General features: G+C 41.4%; 2 protein-coding genes across 2 annotated transcripts in view; one reads left to right on the top strand and one right to left on the bottom strand.

Annotated features, from left to right (window-relative positions):
- The window catches only part of MIPOL1 (mirror-image polydactyly 1), a 182898-nt gene extending 173669 nt beyond the window's left edge, over positions 1-9229 (bottom strand). Inside the window, exon 1 of the mRNA XM_059474474.1 lies at positions 9015-9229. The gene's annotated coding sequence lies outside the window, so the exon portion shown is untranslated. The remainder of the gene's footprint in view (positions 1-9014) is intronic.
- Positions 8862-21951, top strand: part of SLC25A21 (solute carrier family 25 member 21) — a 231744-nt gene continuing 218654 nt past the window's right edge. Inside the window, exon 1 of the mRNA XM_059474476.1 lies at positions 8862-9039. Within this exon, the coding sequence (XP_059330459.1) occupies positions 8973-9039 (67 nt within the window). The 5' untranslated portion in view covers positions 8862-8972. The remainder of the gene's footprint in view (positions 9040-21951) is intronic.

Genomic DNA, 21951 nt, shown 5'->3' with positions numbered 1-21951 from the left:
CACCCCCTAGTCACTTAATGCCTGAAATTCCTACAGAACCTGAAATTTTACTTACTTGAATGTGAATCACAAGAACACATTGAGAAGCAGCATCTTAAAGCAAGTCCAACTGCAGATCACAGAAATTTTAAGTTAAGAACACTATTTAAGGAAAGTAAGTTGTGACTTTCTAAAAGTAATACTAATAACTTTATTGAACTATTCTATGGATACTAATGATTTTATTATATCAATACCACTAATGATGGGATGGGATAATTCAGGCAACTACAACAAGCATAAATTACAACATCCGAGACAACAGTGCATTAGATATGTATCTTCACATTTTGCCATATAGTCTCTCCCAAACAGCACTAACTTTCAAAAAGAAGTATATAAATATATATCATACCATTACTCAGAGAAATAAATGCTTAAAAAAAAGAATACACTTATTTTTGCATAACTTTTTTCAATAGCTTCGAAGATACCACTGGAATGTCTTAGCTTCTGTAATTATGCTCAGTCAGTGTTCTCAGATCTCTTAACTGCACTCAGCTGCAAGCTGAGATACTATTTTTTTGGTAACTAGGTTGATCTTTTTGGTAGTCAATTCCTAAAATGAAGTTAAATGTGTAATAGTAGTAAGTGTGTAATGTAGTAGTAGTTAAATGTGTAATGTAGTTTGCATTATGTTTGCTATGTTTCAATGTATTTTGTTTGCTTATGTTTTCTTTCCTATCAAATACAACAGGCAAGCAAGAAGAATGGTTCCACTTTCTCACCTGTTGAAATATCAGAATTAACAAGGAAAGGGGGTCAAACATATATTTGGAAACAGTGTAATGAAAGAAAGCTAAAGCAGAGTTGATTAACCCCAAAGGAAACAAGTCAAGAACATCTTAAAAAATATGTAATACAAAGTTTTAAACATATTTAACTTTATGCACTAAAAAATTCCATACACCTCAACTGCCATGCCTCAGAAAGCCCTATGATATTTTCACCAAGCCAATCTAAGCTTAGGATCATTATTTTGTTAAATTGGTAACTAAGAACGTTTTCCAATTCTAGTCTCACCCAGGGCAATTTATACACATGCCCACCCATGAAGTAACTCTTCAGCACTAAATACTCCTTTTACAATTGGACATTTTTATTTATAAGCTAAAGTACCAGTGAACTTGTAAATTGGCTTAAATAAATTACTACTGTAAATCATAAATGTAGTCTGTTTGCTTCAAGTGCAGCAGTTTTTGATCCCATGTTAAATTCTCTCACACTGGAGCATCATACAGCATTTTCAGAACAGTTTTGATTCAGATACAACCTTGCTCTCATTCCACAAACCCTGATGGTAGCTGCAACTCTCTCCCTTCAAAGACCTAATCAAAATCCTTCTTAGTCCTAATACAACATTACTGCACCAGGTTAGATTTTTCTAATTTATTTCACACTTCATATTTAAATTAGTGCATAGCTAGTCAGAATATAACTATTTAAATGAACATATAACTTAAAGATCAAATTCTGTCTTCAACAGATTTACATAAAAGGACAGAAAGGATAACATTTGTCCACCAGCATGTTATGTGGATCTCCTTAACTCAATTTATTACGGATTTCATGGTGCAAAAATTAATGCCCTTCAGTAGCTGAACTCATTACTAATTATTTCTTCCAAACCCACGGTGTAATCCCGTGCTTTTGTGACCAATGGGAGTTTTGCCATTCACTTAAAGGGAAGTTGGATCAGCTCCTGGGTTTGCTCCTCTAGCAAGAGATACTGAACAAAATGATACCACAGCCACTCTCTTGACTTTTTTTCTGTTTCATAACAGACACTATGAACCAGTCTCATGTATTTTAGTCCATGCTAAAAATAAAACAAACATATTGACAATAATTTTAACTACCTGTGAAGTCAAGAGTAAGGATTATATGCCTTTTCTCAATGTGATTTTCCAGAATATATTTCAGCAACTATAATGGCAAGCAGCCTGTAAGTCACTCATGGACCCTACTAAGCCCTTCAACCCCTTCCCTACTCTAGAACCCACAGGAGCATTCCTGCAAGTCATCTGGTGCTCATGTAGCACACCCAAGCCACAACACAGGTACAAACAGCCTCCCATCACCCACCTGACACAATAAACTCCTTCTACATGCCTACTAGAGAAAAGCATAGGTAAACATAACAAAAAATAACAAACAAAAAAGGGAAGAAAATAAGCCACTCTGGTGGCCAAAATGAAGTTGATTTTAGCCCACAGGTACCACAGCTCTAAGTTTCAAAATAAAAAATGCTTTCAGAATAATTAACTAAACCACTGAGTTTTAATTTCTCTGAAAAGCAGGAAATAAATATTACAACGCCTTTGGAAAGACTCAGCCAAGTGTAACAGTGCACAGTAAATACAATAAGCTGTTTTCATGTTTAGATGTTCAATAAAATAGAGTAAACCCTTAAGCAACACATATTGCATTATGATAGGAATCCACTGGAATTCAATTTACACAATCTTGTCTGTTACTTAGTGCCTGTTTCATGTCAAAAAAGTTTCAAGAAATCTTATTTTAGAGAACTGTAACCTACATGTGAACATTTAAAAAATATTATTTGATTTATTAATGCTATGAAAACCAAAGATCAATCCCAGCAATATCTCGTGTTGCAGTGGGCTGACTCTGACTGGAATCCATGTGCCCACCAAAAGCTGCTCTATCACTCTCTCCTCAGCTGTACAGGGAAAAGAAAAATATAACAAAAAGCTCAGTCACCAGTTACCATCATGGGCAAAACAGATTTGAATCAGGGAAATTCTAAATTTTAAACACCCTCCTCCCACTTCTTGGGCTTAACTTTACTCCCAGTTTTCTCTACCTCCTCCCCATCGCGGAGCAGAGGGACAGAAACAGGGTTTCCAGTCAGTTCATCACACATTGTCTCTGCTGCTCCTTCCTCCATGGGGAGAGGATTCCTCACACTTTTCCTGTGCTTCAGCATGGGATCCCTCCCACAGGAGAAAGTTCTCCATAAACTTCAACATGCTTGCTTCCCACGGACTAATTATCCCCAAACTGCTCCAGCGTGAGTCCCTTCCACGTGGTTCAATCTTTCATTACCAAGCTCCTCCAGCGTGGGTCCCCCATGGTTATCCCCTACCAGCAAACCTGCTCTGTCATCGGCCTGCCAAGAGCTGGTACAGCACAGGTTTCCCATGGGGTCACAGCCTCCTCTGGGCACTGACACCCGCTCCAGTGGGGGATCTTCTCTGGACTGCGGAGGCACAGCTGCCTCACCATGGTGTGCACAACAGGCTGCAGGGGAACCTCTTCTCTGGTGGCTGGAGCACCTCCTCCCTCTCCTTCATCACCAATCTTGGTGTCTGCAGAGTTTCTTCTCTCATACTTTCTAACTCCCCTCTCCAGCTGCAAGTAAGAATTCCCAGTCCTCTCCCCTTTTTTAACTCCGTTATTCCAGAGGTGCTGCCACTGCTGCTGACAGGGTTGGCCTTAGCCAGCAGCGGATTCATCGCGAAGCTGGCTGGCATTGGCTCTGTCAGACATGAGGGAAGCTTCTAGCAGCTTCTCACAGAAGACCCTCTGTAGCTCCCCTGCTAAAGAACCTTGCCATATAAAGCAAATACACACATAAACTATTTTCAAAATTCTAATATATAATATTCTTTAGTATACCAAATGCCACCACTCTGCAGAAACTGTCAGTTTGCATTTTAACCAGTCCCTAAAGCACGAAGGTCCACATCAAGAATCATCATGGAAAACAGAAGCCTGCTGTCATGAAGCAAGCAGGGAGCTTCCTCACAAAATCAGCAGGGACCATGCCAAGCATACTGTCACTTAAAAAACTGGCGGCTGGAAGCAACAGAGAATCATCTTAACAACTGAGCGTTCACACTGGTTCTTTCCATAGCTGCATCTGTTCCGCAAACAAAGGTTCCATACTCCGATTCTCTTACTCCTTCAAAACCACCTTCCTTTCAAAGGAAAAGGAAAAAGGCAGCAGTCATTCTAACAGGAATATCTGTCAGTTGCAGCATTAGCTTGTAGCTAAATCTGTCAATAGTCCTCAGCCCAGAAGAGTTTGTTTGTTTCAAAGGTAAGTTTCAAAACACCAACTGCCCACATAGGATAACAGATGTAAAGTGAGAAACCTCTGCATTGATTTGGGTGATCTGCACTGAAGTGAGCATCAAGTCAGATCGCCAATTCATAGCTTAAAACCATTGCACTGTGGCATTTCACTGCCATCAACACGCAGCATCTGTTCTGCCCTATGTCTGGCAGACTAAAAAGCAGGTAGCATAAAGATCCATCAGGGTATCTCTCAAGTTTGCAACTACTTTTACACAAATGTGTGATCTATAAGCAGGATGCTCTTCCCCTTCACTCTCAGCTCATGTGTATCTTCTTGTTTTAAATTCTAATGAATAATTTGTTGATTCTTTCCCCAGAGAACTATCAAACATGTATTTTTTCTTCTCCCCTAATGCCTTCTAGCAAGATCCAAAAACTCCCTTATTTTTTTACTAACCTAGGCACTCTGAAACTAAAAGCCCCACAAACTGTAAAAAGCAACATGTGGTTTATGTTGCATCAGCACCATACTATTTCTGCCAGTAATACAATGAATATGTTGGATTTGTCTCACTTCAAGAGAAATACTAAGCCTGAAACAAAACCTTGTTTTGCTTCTTACTGGTCAGAGAATGAGTTTAACACCATTATAATGCATTCCTAATTTAGCAGCATCTAGAATGACTTCTAACAAGCAGGGAGATAGATTAACAGAATGTGAAGAAAAGTAGCATTTCCTTATCTCAAAGAGGCAAACTAATAACTAAAACAGAAATAAGGTAAATCCAGAAACAAAGCAAGCAAACAAGCAAAAAGGCAAGAAATATAATTAGTTATAATGTGAAAACTGGGGAAAGAGATTTTTTTAATTTAATTTGTTACCCACTACTATTGGGCAGTAGTTCCCATTACAAACGGGGACTGTAATGTATCATTCTGTAAGGAACTTGCAGTATCATTGCAAGAAAACCTGAAATACCTACAGAAACTAATAGCAGCAACTGTCCCTACCTTCTTAAATCCTACATGTAATTTCACGTCCCAGTCTCTCTCTTCACTTTTTCTACTGCAACAGAACTGCAGTAATTTCTTAGCTGGACAGGCAGGACAAGGTTATCACTTTCAAGATCCTGAAATCAGTGCTAATCCCTTTACCAGTGACAGGGTAGAAGAGCTCATAGCCATCAAACTGAGGGCACCTCACTGGTGTATATAGCTCTATCTCACACAGCTGAAGAACCTCATCATGAATGACAACATTCTGGGTAAACAGCAAAATAAACCAAAAGAGAACTATCACATAAGCAGCATGTTTAACTGGCATGACTGTTTTAACCCCTGTTAAACCTCATGGGATTTATAAGCTAGTGCCACTACATATTTAAATAAACAAATAATCTAAAACAAGTGGCTTCAAGCTAAACCGGAGTTGTACATTCCCAGAGCAGAACTGGTCAAGTACAGATGGTCAAGGACAGTACAAGAACAAGGCAAGCACATCACTGCCCTTCCTTAAATCCCACAGATCCTGGAACCTCCAAGATTTGCAGCTCTGAGATCTTCTGAGCTAGAAAGCACATTGCTGTGGTTAACCGATTTTTCTTCCACAGCTAAAGCACTGCAATTTAAGACTGTCTAACTGGAGTTAGAACTTGCTGGAATATTTAAAAGCCACTATGGCACTGCAGGACACTCTGAATTCCCAAACTCGGGCCGAACAAACTCTTACAGCAACCCAGCTCCAATCTCCTCAACCCCCTGAAGTTGTACCTAGAACAGTCCTTTGGGTACGTTTACTGAATGTTTTGCTCCCCAACTCTTCACACTAAGAAACCATAGCCTTCTTCCTCAGAAGAAATAGACCCTCACATCATCATCAAGAACTCCGATTAGCACGAATTACAACAGGAGCTGAGGTATACAGCTCATTGGGATTTCCTAAGCAACTTTAAGTCATAAATATTAAAAGAAAAAAAGCATAAACTTTATTTTGACAAGTTCTTTTGGTGCGGTTGTTTTTTTTTTTTTTTTTTTTTTTTAATGCATTACTACAGCGGTGAGCATCTTCCACAGTTTGTTCTCATCTGACACTAAAGATCCAGCACCGACCCCCTGAATTTGTTCGGGGCAGGTTCCATCTCGGACTGTCCCGGCCCCCTTCTCAGCGCTGTCCCCGTCCCGGGATGCGGCAGCCCGTCCGTCCCGTCCCGTCCCTTCCCTTCCCGCAGAGCCGCAGCCTCTGGGACCCCAAACCGCGCATCCCGCACGGCAAACTTGCTGCCCCCCATCTCCGGCTGCGGAGCGGGCGCTAAGTCGGGCAAGCCGGGTCGCCCGGCGGCCATGGCGAGGTAACACTAACCCAGCCAAGGGGCTGCCACGGCACACGCAGCCGGTCAGTAGCGCAAGCGCCCGGCGACGCCTCGGTCCCGGGGGCGGAGGAGGCCGGGCAGGGCCGCTCGCCCGCGGGGAGGCGCTGGGTCAGAGCGGCCCGACCTAACGCCGCCTCGGCGGGACGCGCCGCCGCCGCCGAGCCCCGCCGCAGAGCATGGGCCGAGTTCCAACCCCAGCACCGCGGGGCGGCCCCGACCCGGCCCCGCCGCCCCGTTACCTGCGCGCTCCGGCCCCGCCGCCGCCTCCGCAACAAAGCCGCGGGCGGGCGGGGGGAGGGGCGCGCGCGCCCGCCGCCCTCGGGAGCGCGCGGCGGCGGGGCCGCGGCCCGGGGGCGGGGCGAGGCGGCGGGGCCGGGGCGCGGCGGTGGCGCCGCCCTGCGGGCGGGAGAGGCGGCGCGGCGGGACCCGGCGGGAGCGGCGGGTGGGAGCGGGACGATGCCCGGGGGTCTCTCCGGCCTGACCTGCCCCCGCACAGCCAGCTGCGGGCCCCTTCTCGGCTGTTAGCGCTGGCGGGCTGCCCAGGATGCACGGACCTTCCCACTAAGGGACGCAGTAACCACAAATGGAGTGACAGACCCTGCCAGGGATATCGAGGAAGAGATCGGAGTGGTGCTCATGGTTTCGGAAGAGGCCATACGGAAACAGGATTAAGCCTAGAAGTGCTCTAGGAAACCTGCACAGTGGGAAGGTTGCCCTTTGCGGAGGAGGAGAGAGGGGTGGATGGAAAATAAGGGAGATGTGCCAAAGAGACTTCCAGTTGTGGAATTGAATTAGGGGGCATAGATTTGGAGTTTGAATACTGTGAAACAACCTTAATAGTTTCCTAACAATAGCAGAGGTTGCTTTTTTTTTTAAGGAGCAGGTGTTATGCTACTGTGTGAACATCTATGTAATTTACATGCACTCTGACCGTTATTCTCTTTGATGCAGGGACACATGCAGAAAACAAATTTATCTGACCAGTTTCTGCACTCTGATGAACTCCAAACTCTCTTTGCTGACGAAATACTGTAGCAAAGTCCACCTTAATACTAGATTTGCTATTTGTACCCAAAAGAACATTGCACAGGGAGACCTATATCTCTGGAACAAAAAAGTGGTGATGCTTCAGCATCTGCTTTTTGATAATAGGGAACACTGGAGACTTGATCATCCAGGAGTATTTATTGAGCAGCATTATCAAGGAGCCAAACCAAGGGAACTAACACAAATGCTAATGAAACATTGAAGTTAAGATTTTAATTACTTAAAGGTCAGCACATTCAAGTTTTATTAATTTAAGGGAGTTATTCTGTATTCCCACAGCAAGCTGCACTCAGCTTCTATATAGATCAAAAATTCATGTTATTGTTTATTTGCTGATGCATTCAAGTGATAGAGCTGAATACTATTCCTGACTATTATTCCTTTTTGCAATTAGGGTCTTGGTCTTTTAACATTTTATTAAGACATCTCTGTATATTTCCTATGTTCCCATCCTTTTCAGTAGCAATAAACCCGTTGTTTTCCTCTAATCTTTGTTCTACGTTACAAAAAGCTACATTTCCTTTCAAGTCTGGAAGCTCTAGTCAATTAGCAACATTTGTGGCTAAACTATCACAAAACACGCGCAAGCACTCAGCAAACTAATGTATCTCTGATACTCTGAACTGTCTTGCCCATCAATGGTGCTTCCTCTAGGACGAGCCCATGCTGCCCCCACGTTGTACTCGGGCATCTTCTGGAAAAGCAGAAACTGGCCTTTCCGAAAGCAGTGCTGGGGGCTGTCCGCAATGGCGCTGACTGTGTCCCACCCCTTCCAGCCCGTGCCCTGTCACCCTTTTGTTTACTAAGATGGGCCCACAAGTCCGTGTAACCTGTAATAGTTACTCTCTAAGTGACAACATACCCGTGTCCTTTGAACATCAAAGAGATGGAACCAACCTTTAGACTAAAGGTTTTTAAAGCACAGTAGGCTTCAAAAGACAGCCTGTGAGCCCAGCGGCACCAGCGACCCTTCCCAGACGTTGAGGAGCAGAGGATGCGCGCTGATAGCTGGTTCCCAGCAGCGGTGGGGAGCAGATGTGCACTGTATACACCAGCCCGAGGCGGCAGTGTACGACCCGAGCCCGAGCAGGCGATCGGCTGCCGTCCCCCGCCGACCCGCTGACAGTGCCACAGCCTCGCTCCCCGCCCCGGCCTGGGCGATCGCAGCGCCGGCCGTCCCGGCTCTGCCCTAATAGAGAGAGAGGCTGCCGCTTTCCGGCTAGAAGCGATCGCCCGTAGCTGCGCGCCCGTGCGGTGCCCGGGGCCGCCCTCTGCCCGGGGCCGGCTGCCAGAGGCCGCCGCGGGGCCGCGCGCCGGCGCCCCCGCCCCCGGCGTTCGCGGCTCCCCCTCCCGCCCGCAGATAACCGCGGCCCCTCAGGCTCTTCCCCACCCGCCCCGCGCGGACTCGGCCCCGGCTCCCAGCCGCTCTCCAGGCGCCAGCTCCCTCTCGTCGCCGCCGCAGCGCGGGCAAGGATGGCTCGGCAGCCCCGGGGCTTTCTGCAGGAGGCCTCTCACCAAGTCGTCGCCGGAGGCTCGGCGGGTGAGTGCGCGCGTTCCTCGTGGGCGGGAAGGGTCTGCCCGTCCCCCGCCGGCGCTCCGCCAACTTGAGGCGCAGGCGGCCGCGCCGCCTCCCCCTCTCCGCGCCGCTCGGGCGGCGGGGAACGAACCGGCTCAGCGGCGGCTCCTCCCCCGCCGGGCGGTGCCGGCGGGCTCCGGAGGCGACCCAAGCCCGGGGGTCCCGGAGCAAGTCCTGTAACGGTGCTCGGCCCGCCGGCGGGGCAGGGGGGTGAAGGGGCGCTCCCGGTTTCCGCGGTGTATCTGCGCCACACACGCCCTGCAGCCCCTCGGGCGATAAGAGCGGCGGGCGGGCCCCTTCAACGGCAGCAGCCCCGGTGTCCTGCGGCGCAGCCCGCCCGAAGGGCTGGAGCCGCCTCGGGGAAGTCCACGGCCGGGATCCGCCTCCAGCGCCGGGATACGGGACAGAAAACGTAGTTGCCCTGCTCAGACTCCTTCCCCGTGACACTCCTCGTCGCTGAGTTACAGAGAAACCAATGCAGGGCTACAGTGGAAATGCGGTTCTGTGTTGTTTTTGAAATACTTTTAGGAATGTCGACATTACTCATTAATTTGTAGTCTGTTTGTACTGCAAACTACAAATGTCAAAATCGTACACGTCTGTTTAGTAATGAAAGCGTTGCTGGTCAGTTTCTTCAGGTTTCTTGCCTAAATCCCAGTGAAACTGAAACATTTAAATCAGCCTGCAGTGTAGGGGATTTTAACACAATATCCTGCTCTTTCAGTCTGCATATGTAAATCCTGTTAATATTTCAATTATGTAGTGTGTTTTTAAGTGTTCCTTAGAGTCTCTTCTGAGGTCTAAATGTTATTTGTATATTTTACATGAAAGAGAAGAGCTACGTGGTGGTATTGCTGTGTCTTATGCTTCAGTGTAATGTGCACAAGAAAAATTCTCTTGTGATTGACAGCTGTGTAGCCATGACTTTACATGTGAGCTTGTCTTCCATTCCCCTCTAATTCCCCTTGTACCTCTAAATCCACTTCTATGCATTCCTACCACCAACACACATTTGTGCAGTTTGATTTCATGCTAGTGGCTCTGTATGCCCTTTGTTTTCAGCCTTCTTCTTTGACAGCGAGAGATGTCATAGCAGAAGTGGAGAAGTCTGGTGTCCCAGTGTATTGTATGACTGCTGTCCCCGCCCTTCCAGTGTATTGTATGACTGTTTATGTAGCTTTTCTGCAGCCTTTGAAATTCTAAAGGTTTTTTGGATTCTGCTTGGTACCACCCCTATCTTCCTATAGCAGAGAATGGAAAGGTTTAATCTCTCCTAGACTGTTGAAAACCCTTCATACATGAAGGGATACTGAGGTGTTTTGCCACCAGATGTTTTGCAAGATGACAGATTTATCTTCTTTAGCAGTTGGCCTGTGCCTTAGTGATTCAGATTGATCCAATGCACTGTGTTACCATCCTCTGGCAGGAGCCTTTTTTTGTTACAGGTTCTCTTTGTAGAAGAGATTGCCTAACACCACGGAAAGAAAATTCCCATTTAGATGAATGAAAAATATTTGGTAATCTGGTAGACATGAGTATTAGTGTGAGAGAGTTTTCAAGGAGACTATTGATCTGCATGCAACACTTTAAAAAAAAAAGTACAGTGTGAGAGGCCTGTTGTGTCTAGTCCAGCAACATAATGTTAAGGATGCTTGCAACCTTTTGCTTAATCTCCTGTCAGGCAGGCAAGTTCCTTAGCTGCATCACTTGCCTTAAATTTGTACAGAAATTTCTATTAATTGGTTTTGAAATAAACCAGTAATGATTTATTATCTAAGTCTGAGCAACACTAAAATTGTACCAGGGGATTTTGAGATGTGTGCTTCAGATGGGAGCTATAAAGTATGTTAGAGGGAAATGGCTGAAACTTGAAAACTTGCTTGACAGATGCTTAAAACTCAGTGGTGTTTTTTTCCTGCTAATTTATAGAGAAAGTAAAAGGTGAAGGCTGGAGTTTGGAAGTCTTCATACTAAAGATTAAATTTCTTAGGCGAGTGTAGATACAATATGGAAAAGGTGCAAGCAAGGAGAAAAGGATTGTTTGTTTCCTGACCTTAGTTTCCCAATATTATTTTGACCATCCTATATTGCTTTTGACTGTCTCTGCAGGAGGACATAGGACTCTTGTAGGTGTTTTGTTCTGTTTCCTGGCCTCAAGTGAATGCCACAGACATCCTAGAGTGACTTTGCTGTCTGTACCGCAGCCTGGTATTTAGGAAAAAAACCAACCAACCAACCAAAAAGAAAACATACCAAAAACCCAAACAAAACAAAAAAACCCCAACAAAACAAAATCCCTCAAAAACCCCACCCCAAACCAGACATAAATTAGTCTTAGTTAAGCTGGTTTCTAGGAAAGATGAGTTGGACTCTGTCAAAGCAATGGTAGGAAAGTGCTGAGGTTGTTGGGAATGAGTGGCACAGCCCAGTAGGTGTAATGGAAGGGTCAGAAATATTGCCTGCATAAGTAAAATGAGAGGTTATTTAGTATCTGCATGTCTGATGCAAAAGGATCTGATAAGAAGTAATTCTGCTAGGTTGAGTGGAAAATTATTAGAGATAAACCGAAGCTGGCAGAACAGGAAGAAAGGGATTTTTTGATGCTTTGTGGGAGATGACAGGACTTGTTCATCGACTTATTAAGACAGGGGAAGAGAAAGAAAGAAATCAAGCATGACCGCTAGTCTACAGGACTGATAAAATGGAAGATACTGGCATGCTGGAAGAAGGAGAAAGGAAAGTGTTCAGTGTTTTAAGAGAAAATATATCAGCATACTGTTGGCTGTCAGAGGCATTGCTAAGTTAAACTTGAACAGCTCTCTGCTGTAACTGAACTGTAAAAGTCAGGCATGACAGATCTCATGCATACTTTGTCTGTGTCAAGGGGTGCGTCTGCTTTCATGTGGCTTTAATCTGACTTCATGTGAAATGGAAAGCTCTGCTTCCTGAGAGTGAATGAAATTTTAAATATGAACAAAGTCTTACAGAGTCTTGGCTTATGTTACTTCTGCCAGCATTGTTTACTCCCATCTTTCAGATTCCTCAATGAAGGTTAATAGCATAATTCAAAATACTTGGTTTTGTTTGATTGCCTGGGTGTATGACAATAGTGAGGAAAAGGACTTTGATTGAAACCTAATTGGGACACGTCATTAGTGAGTTCAGGCCATTCTAGTACAGGGAACTGCAGGCATGTTTCTTTTCTCCACTGGTTAATTAGTAAGCTAAAGCATGTGTGGAATTTATAGCAAAAAAATTAAACAGAAAATCAACTCTAAACTGTAAGGATCATTGTGAAAAGAGCAACTTGCGAGCTTCTGATTTCCTTAGATTTATAGCAATTCTTCAAAATGTTATTTGAGGAGCTCAGTCAGTACAGGGTTCAAGTCACAAGAAGAATTGTTTCTCTAAAATACAAAGATCAAAAAAATCCTTGTTTTGCCTGCCTGTATGGAAAAGGCAGAAATTAAAACAATAGCGTTGCATATAAAGTCAATGGATATTTCCTCATACAGAGGAACTGACTAGTGCAAAGTATGTTATGTGATACCCAGATTAATTTGTCAAGACATACTCGTAACAGGGTGTTGAGCCAGTTTGAATGATGAAGTGCAAATGTCATAAACAATTGCACAGATACCCATGGCACAGTGAAGGCTGGTGGCTGCATATGGTTAGCCTGAAGGTTTTAGGATGCTTCTCTTTGATATAGGCGTGTTCTTGTTTTTTTAATAACAAAACACCGCAGATGGAAACAATTAGCTAAAACTGCACGTGACATAAATAAAATGTAATTATATTTAGTTGTATGATAGCCTCTCTTTCTTCCATACATGTACAAATAACCTATAAACATTTTAAATTTTGAAGTTAAAAATTTAAATAATTTATTTCATATATTTAGCAAGTGATAACTAGATGACTTGTTTTTCAGATATGTAATGTTTAACCAATCTTTAAGTACTTTTCTGCTGAAAATTAGGTGTGTCTCTTTGCCTAATTCCATTTAATAAATGAACATGAACTGCAAAATTAATTACTGTAAAATTAATATGGAAAAGTCAGAACAAAATGAGCTTTAAAACAAAACTGTTACTTCATAGGGATAATTCAGGCTGATCTTTTCCCCCCCTATTCTTCATGTTTTCATGAAACAGCAGGGTTTCTGCCTCTCTGTACTTCTCGGCTTCAATTTTTTAATATTTTTTAAAATTCTTTTTTAAAGAGTTAGGTTTCCAGCTGCATTGAAACCTAATAGGATTTTGGAGTCTAATTTTCTTAAGCTCCTTTGAAAGTCCAAATCTTTTCTCTTGAGAGGTGTTTTATTTCAGGAGTAGGCAAAGTTGATTAACCTGGATAGCAGCAACTTCTTTGAACCAGATCTACAGGCAGGAAAGCCACTTGTCAAACAAAGACTGTCAAATGCAGATACAGTATTCAAACCAGTGTTTGGTCTTCCTGTTGCATGAGGCATTAGGCAGACAAAAACCATTACAAGGCACACTAGCTTGCATAATCAGTGAAACACCTTAGGTTACTTTGTCCCTATGAATGGGAGAGAGAGTGAGATAGATGTACAAGAAGCACTTGAAACTGCAGGAAAATTGTCTAATTATTGTCCTCCCCCTCGCTTGTTTGTATTTTTATCACAGTTTTCTGGGAGTTAAAGTTAGGAGGAGTATTCTGTGTTTTCTTGGGTGCTTTTTTCTTCCTTTTAAGCAATGGGCATTCACGTTGCTAAAATAATTGGTTAATGCTCAGAGGTAATTTCATCTAGCTAAGTACTTAGCTACACCTTGTAACTTTCTTGACTTGAAACCATAAAATTTTAATGTACTTGAACCTTCCTTTTTCCATTTCTCTGAAGTCACTTAAGGCTGAAATATTATCTGAGGCCACAGTTCATGCTTGGTGTCTTTCACTGCCTTGATTTGGTATTTCAGATGTTTACAAACTCTTTAAATTAAAAAGCTAAGGATGGGAAGCAGTCGAAAAGTAATAATTTCAAGGAAGTATTCTACAAGTTAAAGTGCTCCAAAGGAATGCACTAGAAGCAACCAATTAAGCCAATTTTCTCTGCTAGTCTGAGAAATTAATAGCGTGCCACCCTGGTGTTGGACTTGGAGATTTGGATGGGAGTTGCATGGTTGGCAATATGGTGAAGAGAAATTTGGGTAAGAGAAGACCAAAATAAGGTTAAGTGCATGTAAGCTGAGATATCAGATATCCTGAACCTCCTCCAGTATCCTTGTAGAAACTGGGAGGACATAGGAACAGCTGGGAAGTTAGGACTTGGAAAGATTTCTATCTATTTCTGCTCAGACAACCATCCATGCACTCTGTGTTTTATGAAACCTGCTGAAAAGAAAACGTGAAGTACCTGTGCAAGGTCTATGTAGCCCCTACTGCTTTCATCATTATACAGTTCAAAGAGGGAGTATAGTAATCAGGACAGTTTGACTTCAGTGGGTCGCTGGAAATAAGGAAGTGCCATCAGGGAAGCTCCAGGGATGCTGATTTTGAAGCCAGTATCGTTGAATTGTTGTCTTTGGTCTCCAGTTCAAAACCATGCAATGTGACATTTTTCAATATGGTAGAATACAGCTGCGTGCTGCAGACCAGAGCAGTGACAGCAGCTGAGGGTATGCAGAATGCCATGGAGTGAACCAGCTGAAGTTACCTTGTAAACCATTCCCAGTGGAAAATTTTAGTGTACTTTCCCCACATACTATAGCATTTCAAACTTTAATTCTGTAGCATTTTTCAGTCTCTGAGTCTCCCCTGTTCTACCAGCTGATAATTCTAAAAATACCTGAATCTGGAAGAGATTGGACTGTTTGCTTTGTATACTTCTAACTGAATTAAATGTTGTTGGGTTGCCACAGAAAACCTTGTTGAATTTTAGTGGAAACTAATGAAATCCTCATGAGCTTTCATACATTTTGCTAAATATGCAAAGCTGGCAGCTAGCAAAACTCCTCTAAATTTTCAGACAGTTAAGTAATTTGAAGAAGCAATACTCTTGCAATGTAGCTTTATTTTAAAAGGAGCAAATGAAAATTGCAATGCAGAATCATGGAATTGTAGAGTGGTTTGGATTGAAAAGGACCTTGTAGATCATTTAGTTCCTGCCATAGAGAGAGATGCCACTCACTAGATTAGGTCTCTCAGGGCTCTATCCCACCTGGCCTTGAACAGTTCCAGGAGTGGGGCATCCACAACCTCTCTGAGCAACCTGCTCTAACACTTCAGTACCCTCTGAGTAAAGAATTTCTTCATAACATTTAATCAAAAGCTTCCCTCTTTCAGTTTAAAGCCATTGCCCCTTGTCTTGTCACTATCTGTCCATATAAAAAGTTCCTCTCCCTCCTTTTTATAAGTCACTCATAAATGGTACTGGCAGGCCACAACAAGGTCTCCCTGGAGCTTTCTCTTCTTCATGCTCAACAACTCCAGCTCTCCCAGCCTGTCTTTGTAGGGGAGATATTTCACTCACTATTATCTTTGTGGCCTCCTCTTTGCCTGCCCTACAAGTCCATGTCATTCTTGTGCTGAAGACTCCAGATCTGGATGCAGCATTGCAGGTGAGGTCTCACAAGAGCAGAGGTGCAGAATCAGCTCCCCTGGCCTTCTCCCACTACTCTTGATGCAGCCCAGGTTAAGGTTGGCCTTCTGGATTGTGAGTGCACATTGCTGATTCATGTCCAGCTTTTCATCCACAAGAATCGCCTAGTCCTTCTCTGCAAGGATGTTCTCAATGACTTCTTGTCTCAGCATCTAGTCATGTTGCTCCTTTCCTCACCCAGGTGCAGCACTTTGAACTTGGATTTCTTGAACTTCATATAAGGTATTTGTAGGCCCCCTTATCAAGTTTTTCCAGGATCCTGGATGGGTTCATGTCCCTGTCTTGTGTGAACTGCACCACTAAGCTTCATGTCATCTGCATATTTGGGATGTCTCAATGTCTGTCAGTGATGAAGACACTGAAGAGCACTGGTCCCAAGACAGAGCCCTGAGGGATGCCACACATCACTGGCCTCTACTTAGACTCAGTCGTTGACCTCAACTCTGTCCAGAGAGCGTTTAGAGTGAACTGATCTTGTTTGATTGAGTCATTGCAGTGTACTGGCAACTCATGAACAGCTATTTGGAGCTCTTAAATGTGTTTCAAGCTATATTTAGGGATTTTTTTTTGATGTAATAGCTTTTAGATGAGGGGTTAGGATATGAAGTAAATTTTGCATGTTTATGTAACAGTGACAGAAACAAACTAAGAATTTTTGTAATTTCTAACATGTTATGACTCCTGTAGTATGTTTCTGTAGAAGCTGGGACTCTGAAAAGAAGAATTTTTTGGTTGATGGACTCAGATGCAGCTCATACCAAACTGCATGTTGAACCTGGGGATTACATTTCAGACTTGCTCTGGTACTCACTTGGTTTGAGAATCCTGCAGCAACCTCGTAATTCCAAGCGTGTCTTTGTTCCAAATAGGATACACTGGTAAAAGTGAGAAGTTGGCTTTATTTAGCCTGGTGTGTTAGCCAATGGGGATAAAACATTTTGTGCACAGAATCCTCTATGGGTGTAATAAGGCACTTATCCTATCCAGTGGTAAGCCTGAAGGTGTTAAGAAGGGTTATCAATTTCCTGTTGTTTTTAGAGTAACAAGTTTTTTCTAAAAAACCTCACCCCTTATCTCCCACCCTCCACAAAAACCCAAACCTGTCAAAACGACCAACTTCACACCCAGAAAAGAGTAATGAAGGTATTTGCACTCATTCGATCTACTGCCCACAAGATGGCAGTGCAATACTACAATGAGATGCTAATGTGGGGTTTTTTTTTTTGTTGTTTGTTTGTTTGTTTTTTGTTTGTTTGGGTTTTTTTCCCCTACCTGTGGCAGAGCGATAAAAATGTATGTTGAAGCTGTTGCTGATAAGAAGATAAGCATATGTAACTTTCAATTATAATATGCAAAATAAAAGCTTTAAGATGTCAAATAAATAATGATCAATAAATGCTGATTCCGTATGTGTACTGCACAGCCAGTGGCACTGAATGTCACTGTCACTAAATTAAGCACAAGAATTGTAAGTGGTGATGTGTCAAGTGGTGATATATTGGCTGGTAAAGGTCAATAGATGTTTGCAATGCTATGATACCGTATATAAATAAAAAACTTAGGCTATATTAGTGTCCCAGTATAATCAATATGCAAATAGCTACTGATTTCCACAGTGAGAAATTTGAGTCTTGATTATTTTAATGTTAGCATAGATTTTATGCAATATTGCAGAAATGTCATCAAGCTCTCAATGCCAATCTATAAGCAAAGTAAAGACTGCTGTGTTACATACATACTGCTGTAAGCCTCTGTTAACTTCCTTCAAGTATTTGCAGGCATGAGACCTACAGCAAAGCATAAAAGCTTAAACATACACACTTCTTCAAAATAAGCAATAAAATTTCACTGTCAGATTTTAAAGTTAAATAATATTGTGGAACAGTGTGTTATACATATAACAGCATGTAGGTAGTCAAAATAATTAATACTGGAACATGCCTGTTGTAAAATTTGTAGGCAAAAAATGCTTTGTCTGCAAAGGCAATTCTGAAGCTGTTACAATTTCTCTGAGCCAAGATTATATTGGCATAAAGAACAATTTTTCATTACTGTTTATTTTTTCATCAGTTGTGCTTAGTGACTGATGTACATCTTCAAATTCATGTTAAATTGTTGTAACACAAAAGTTTATTAGGCAGTAAGAATATAATTCTAACATATAGCAACAAAGCATGACTATTGGTAATAGTAGATGTGTTTTCTGTGGCAGTGTTCTAGAAGAGAAAATGAAAACTGATTCTGGTTATTTCTGTGCATAAAATCTGGCAATTTTGCCTGTTAAGTGATGATATTACAAAGTTTCCTTTAACTGTAGCTTAGTTTCTGTGACATTACCTTGGATGTACTTACAAATATAAAAATTCTTTCTTTAAGCTTGCTGCTTTTCCATTTCAAGCTAGCAGGGTGGGAGACACTCAAAATCATACCCATGAGACTGGAGGAACTTGTCTGTTGCGAGACTGAAATTCTCTCTGAAAAATTATTATATTGACCTTTTCAGACTGCTTGAAGTATTATGATTAGGGTTGGTATGAATTAAAAGGGCTAAAGACAAGGGGGGGAAAAAACCCTTTTCAGATAGTGATGTGGCTTCTAGAACCTGGAAGTTTTGAAAATCAGTATTGCAATGAATGGATAATAGGGATGCCTCTAAGTATTTTAAAGTATCTCAGTCTTGATTATAAAGACCTTAAATGGGCTCTTCTTCAACTGGATTTGAAAACATACAATTAATTTTTTTCCCCTTGGAGGAGATTAATTGATATTTGCTGCCTGTGGAAAATAACACTGGTCCTGTCGTTTGGTAAAGTAAATTAATATTGGTTTTTATAATATGAAACTCTCACTCTCTGATGAATAATTATTATTTGTGCAAGAAAGTGTTAAATATCAGCCATCTTAAGATAGTATTTTCTCTACAGAAAATCTGTACTACAGGTCAGCTGTTTCAGGTGTGTTGAAAGTAGAGTAGTTACAGGATAAGTGTCTGCCAGCATGTCTTACCCTGAAGAATCACTGCAATTAGATACCATTGCACCAACATGTGAAAGAGGTAATTCATATTTCAGTTGTCTACACTGGTGGTTTTCCGATGAGAAAATAACTGTGAGAGTCTGAATGTTGTTGAGAAGTCCCACCCATACAGTGGGGAAGGAAACACAGGAGTAATTGGCCTCTAGGTCTGCTTTTCAATCACTGAGCTACACTGTTAACAGCTGCTTTTGTTTTCCCTCTGGATCATTTTCAATCCATCAATTTTTGTCAGTAAACACAGTTTATGGGTCATCTTTTAGTCTTTAGTCAATGAATCATTTCCCAAGTCGGTATGTTATATTAGTTTCCTGGACTTTTTATTGTTTTTATTATACTGAAGTATGCAGATGTGTGGCTGGTGACCCCAAGGAGCAACACTCCCAAAAGCAAATGAGAGTCTTAGTAGCCCTTTCAGTTTTGGAAAATTCTTTGTGCTATTTATTTCACTTCCTCTTAGAGCCAATTCTGAGTGGCTTTGGAGCAGGGTAAAGGTTTACTTATTTTTCTATTGCTAACACTTGCTTCTTAATATTTAGTTAGAGTGTTGATTTTCAAAATTAGTATATATTTTGAATGTGTAGTAAATATCGCTCAACTTTGTTTTCTCAGCTGGCTCCAGATAACATACTGAACTCGGTAAAACATGAAGGGCATGAAAAAAAAATGGTTCTAACTCCCATAATCAGAGACACAGAAAAAAAAAATAATTCTTCATTACGGATTCTGTGGTATTTGATGTCTCTTCCAGCTTGTGGAGCTATGTGTTTAATTTCTGAATTTCAAAGTTGGATTATCATTTCAGTTTAAAATCAAATCTTATCCTCAGTGTTTTGGCATTAAAGCTTAAAATTATGAACTGTAGATGTTTTGTAAAGATGGCACTCCTGATCTTTAGATGAATTTTTGGATCTGAGCCATGAAATTATGAATGCTTGAGATTTGTGATGATACACTGGGGGTTTTTTAGGTTGGTTACATGTAAGTTCTCTAGAGGCAGGTTTGCAATGCTGGTGGTGTACATGTGTGTTTAACATAACCCCATGCCAAGAAGTACAAAACAAAGTGTCAGGATGCTTGTAGGTTTTTAGAAGAATTTATTTTCCAAGACATTGCCTTACTATTGATGCTGACCAGTGGCAGCACAATCTTGTGTGTACGCCTTAATTTTGTCAGAATTGCATAATAGTGTGTAAAGCAAGAGTGCTTGCTTTGTTCATGGAGCACATTCAAAACATTGTGTCTGGTGCCCATTTTAGGTGCTTCTGCCATCAGATTCTTGATAGCCTCTTTTGGCTCTGGGTTACTATACTAGTTCATCCTGGGATCAGTTCATCATCAAAAAGAAGAGTTATGTAGAGGAATGGGCAATAATCTGAGTACAAGACTACTGGAAGAATATGAGAGCTTTGAGAGTCTTCACAGTTCTGCCCTTCATTCTTCTCTAAGTCTCTGGTTATTGCAGAGCCAAAGCAATAGGACTTTTAAGAAAGTACTGTGTTTGCAGACAAGTGCTTAATTCTCCTCTCCTAAATGGGATTAGGATTCTGAAGGGCATTGGGGCTGTTGCATTAAGCAAGGGAAACGTGGCTGCCACTTATTCATTATACCTCTTAGTAAAACTTTTACAAGGCAAAACTGTAATGCTAACTGGGTAATGAGACAGCACTTGCTTAAAACAATCTTTATTGTGTTTTTTTCACAAGCAGTGAAGAAAATAAGTATCAGCATGCTATATGCTTTGACTGGCATCTTGTTCCTTATTGTCAAATATGATGATGGCCAACCCAGATGACAAAAAAGAAAAAAAATCAATCTTTTCTGTTGATTTTTAGCAAACTTTTCTCCTTCCTATAAAATTTCACTTTTTAATATGATGAGATATGAAGCTTATTGATTAGGCATTTCCAAAAGGGAGGAAGAAAACATGTAGGATTTCTGCAGATATAAACCCATGAATGTTATTAGATACTAAACTAAATGGAAAGAAATGTCTTATTTAGAGTATGAAACTCTTCTAAGTTAATGTCCATAAAGTTTAAATTAGTTCAGACTTTTCTTATTAGAATAAATGTTTCCTTTTAAAAAGCATGATAATCATAATCAAGACTAAATTTGTTCTGTTATTTATTTTCAAAATGATTGTACATGTTTAGCTGACTTTTGATTTAAATCCCTAGGGATATATTGGAGACAGATGTTTAGATGACCTAATGTTTAAAGTAAAGTTATATTTGGACACTCGATTAAATTTTCCTTAAAATCTTTCCATATATGTTATATTGTGGAGCAGTGCAGAAAGTATTGAAAGATTTATGTTGAAAAGGTACTGCTTTATTTTTAAAGTAAGTTATTAGAGTTCAGTAGATTTTATTTCAGGCAACTGTCAAAAGCAGAAAATGTTTGATTATAAACCAGCCTGTTTACAAATGAAAATATTGTGTCTTGTTGCAGAGCTAAATGGGAAACAGATTTCTTTAAAAGTTCATCGATTTCAAAACCAAATTTACCATGCCATTTATAGCTGCCTCAAAACTTGGTAAAGATTATGGTAGACTTTAAAATGTAGCATCAGTTGGAGACTGCATTGTAGACCATAACACTTGCAAATCTTTTTACTCCTTTCTGGTTTTGAACAAGTAAAATAGTGTAAATAGTAAATAGTGTATGTAAAATAGCACCTAATAGTGTGGATGACAAAAATGACTATATATGTGATAGTAAACAACATTTTGAAAAGTCTCAATATTTCATCATCATAATTATCAATATTGACCTATTGAGAAGGTATTGATTTGCAGATGAAAAAATTAGTATCTTCAGTCTTTTAAAGTTTATATATACTGGCTTTTGTTGTGTTTAGTTAAATAGGCAAGTTACTGAGTTGCTGAACTTCTGCCATTTTAACTGTAACTGAAATATTGTACTAAGAGATGCATTCTTGTCACTGGCAGGATACTTTGTGGGCTAATGTAAGTGTTGCACAAAAATACTATTCTGATGCTTAGCACTCAGCCTGCAACATAACCTCTGGCAGATCTTGAGAACGTTTCTATGGGACAGCATTTTTTATTATTTTCTGTAATTTGTGATTTGGAAGGCTGATGTGGGCACCAGAGCTGAAAAGTACTTTATGCAGAATAGACCTTCTTAAGTTTAGGCATCACATGCAGCATTTTTCTGTTATCTCATCGAGGTCTGCTGCATTAGAACTGGAG

Source organism: Ammospiza nelsoni, chromosome 6 (genome assembly GCF_027579445.1).
Source record: "Ammospiza nelsoni isolate bAmmNel1 chromosome 6, bAmmNel1.pri, whole genome shotgun sequence".
Lineage (NCBI taxonomy): Eukaryota > Metazoa > Chordata > Aves > Passeriformes > Passerellidae > Ammospiza > Ammospiza nelsoni.
The sequence above is the reverse complement of the archived record's forward strand: the minus strand, read 5'-3'. Positions and strand labels throughout refer to the sequence as shown.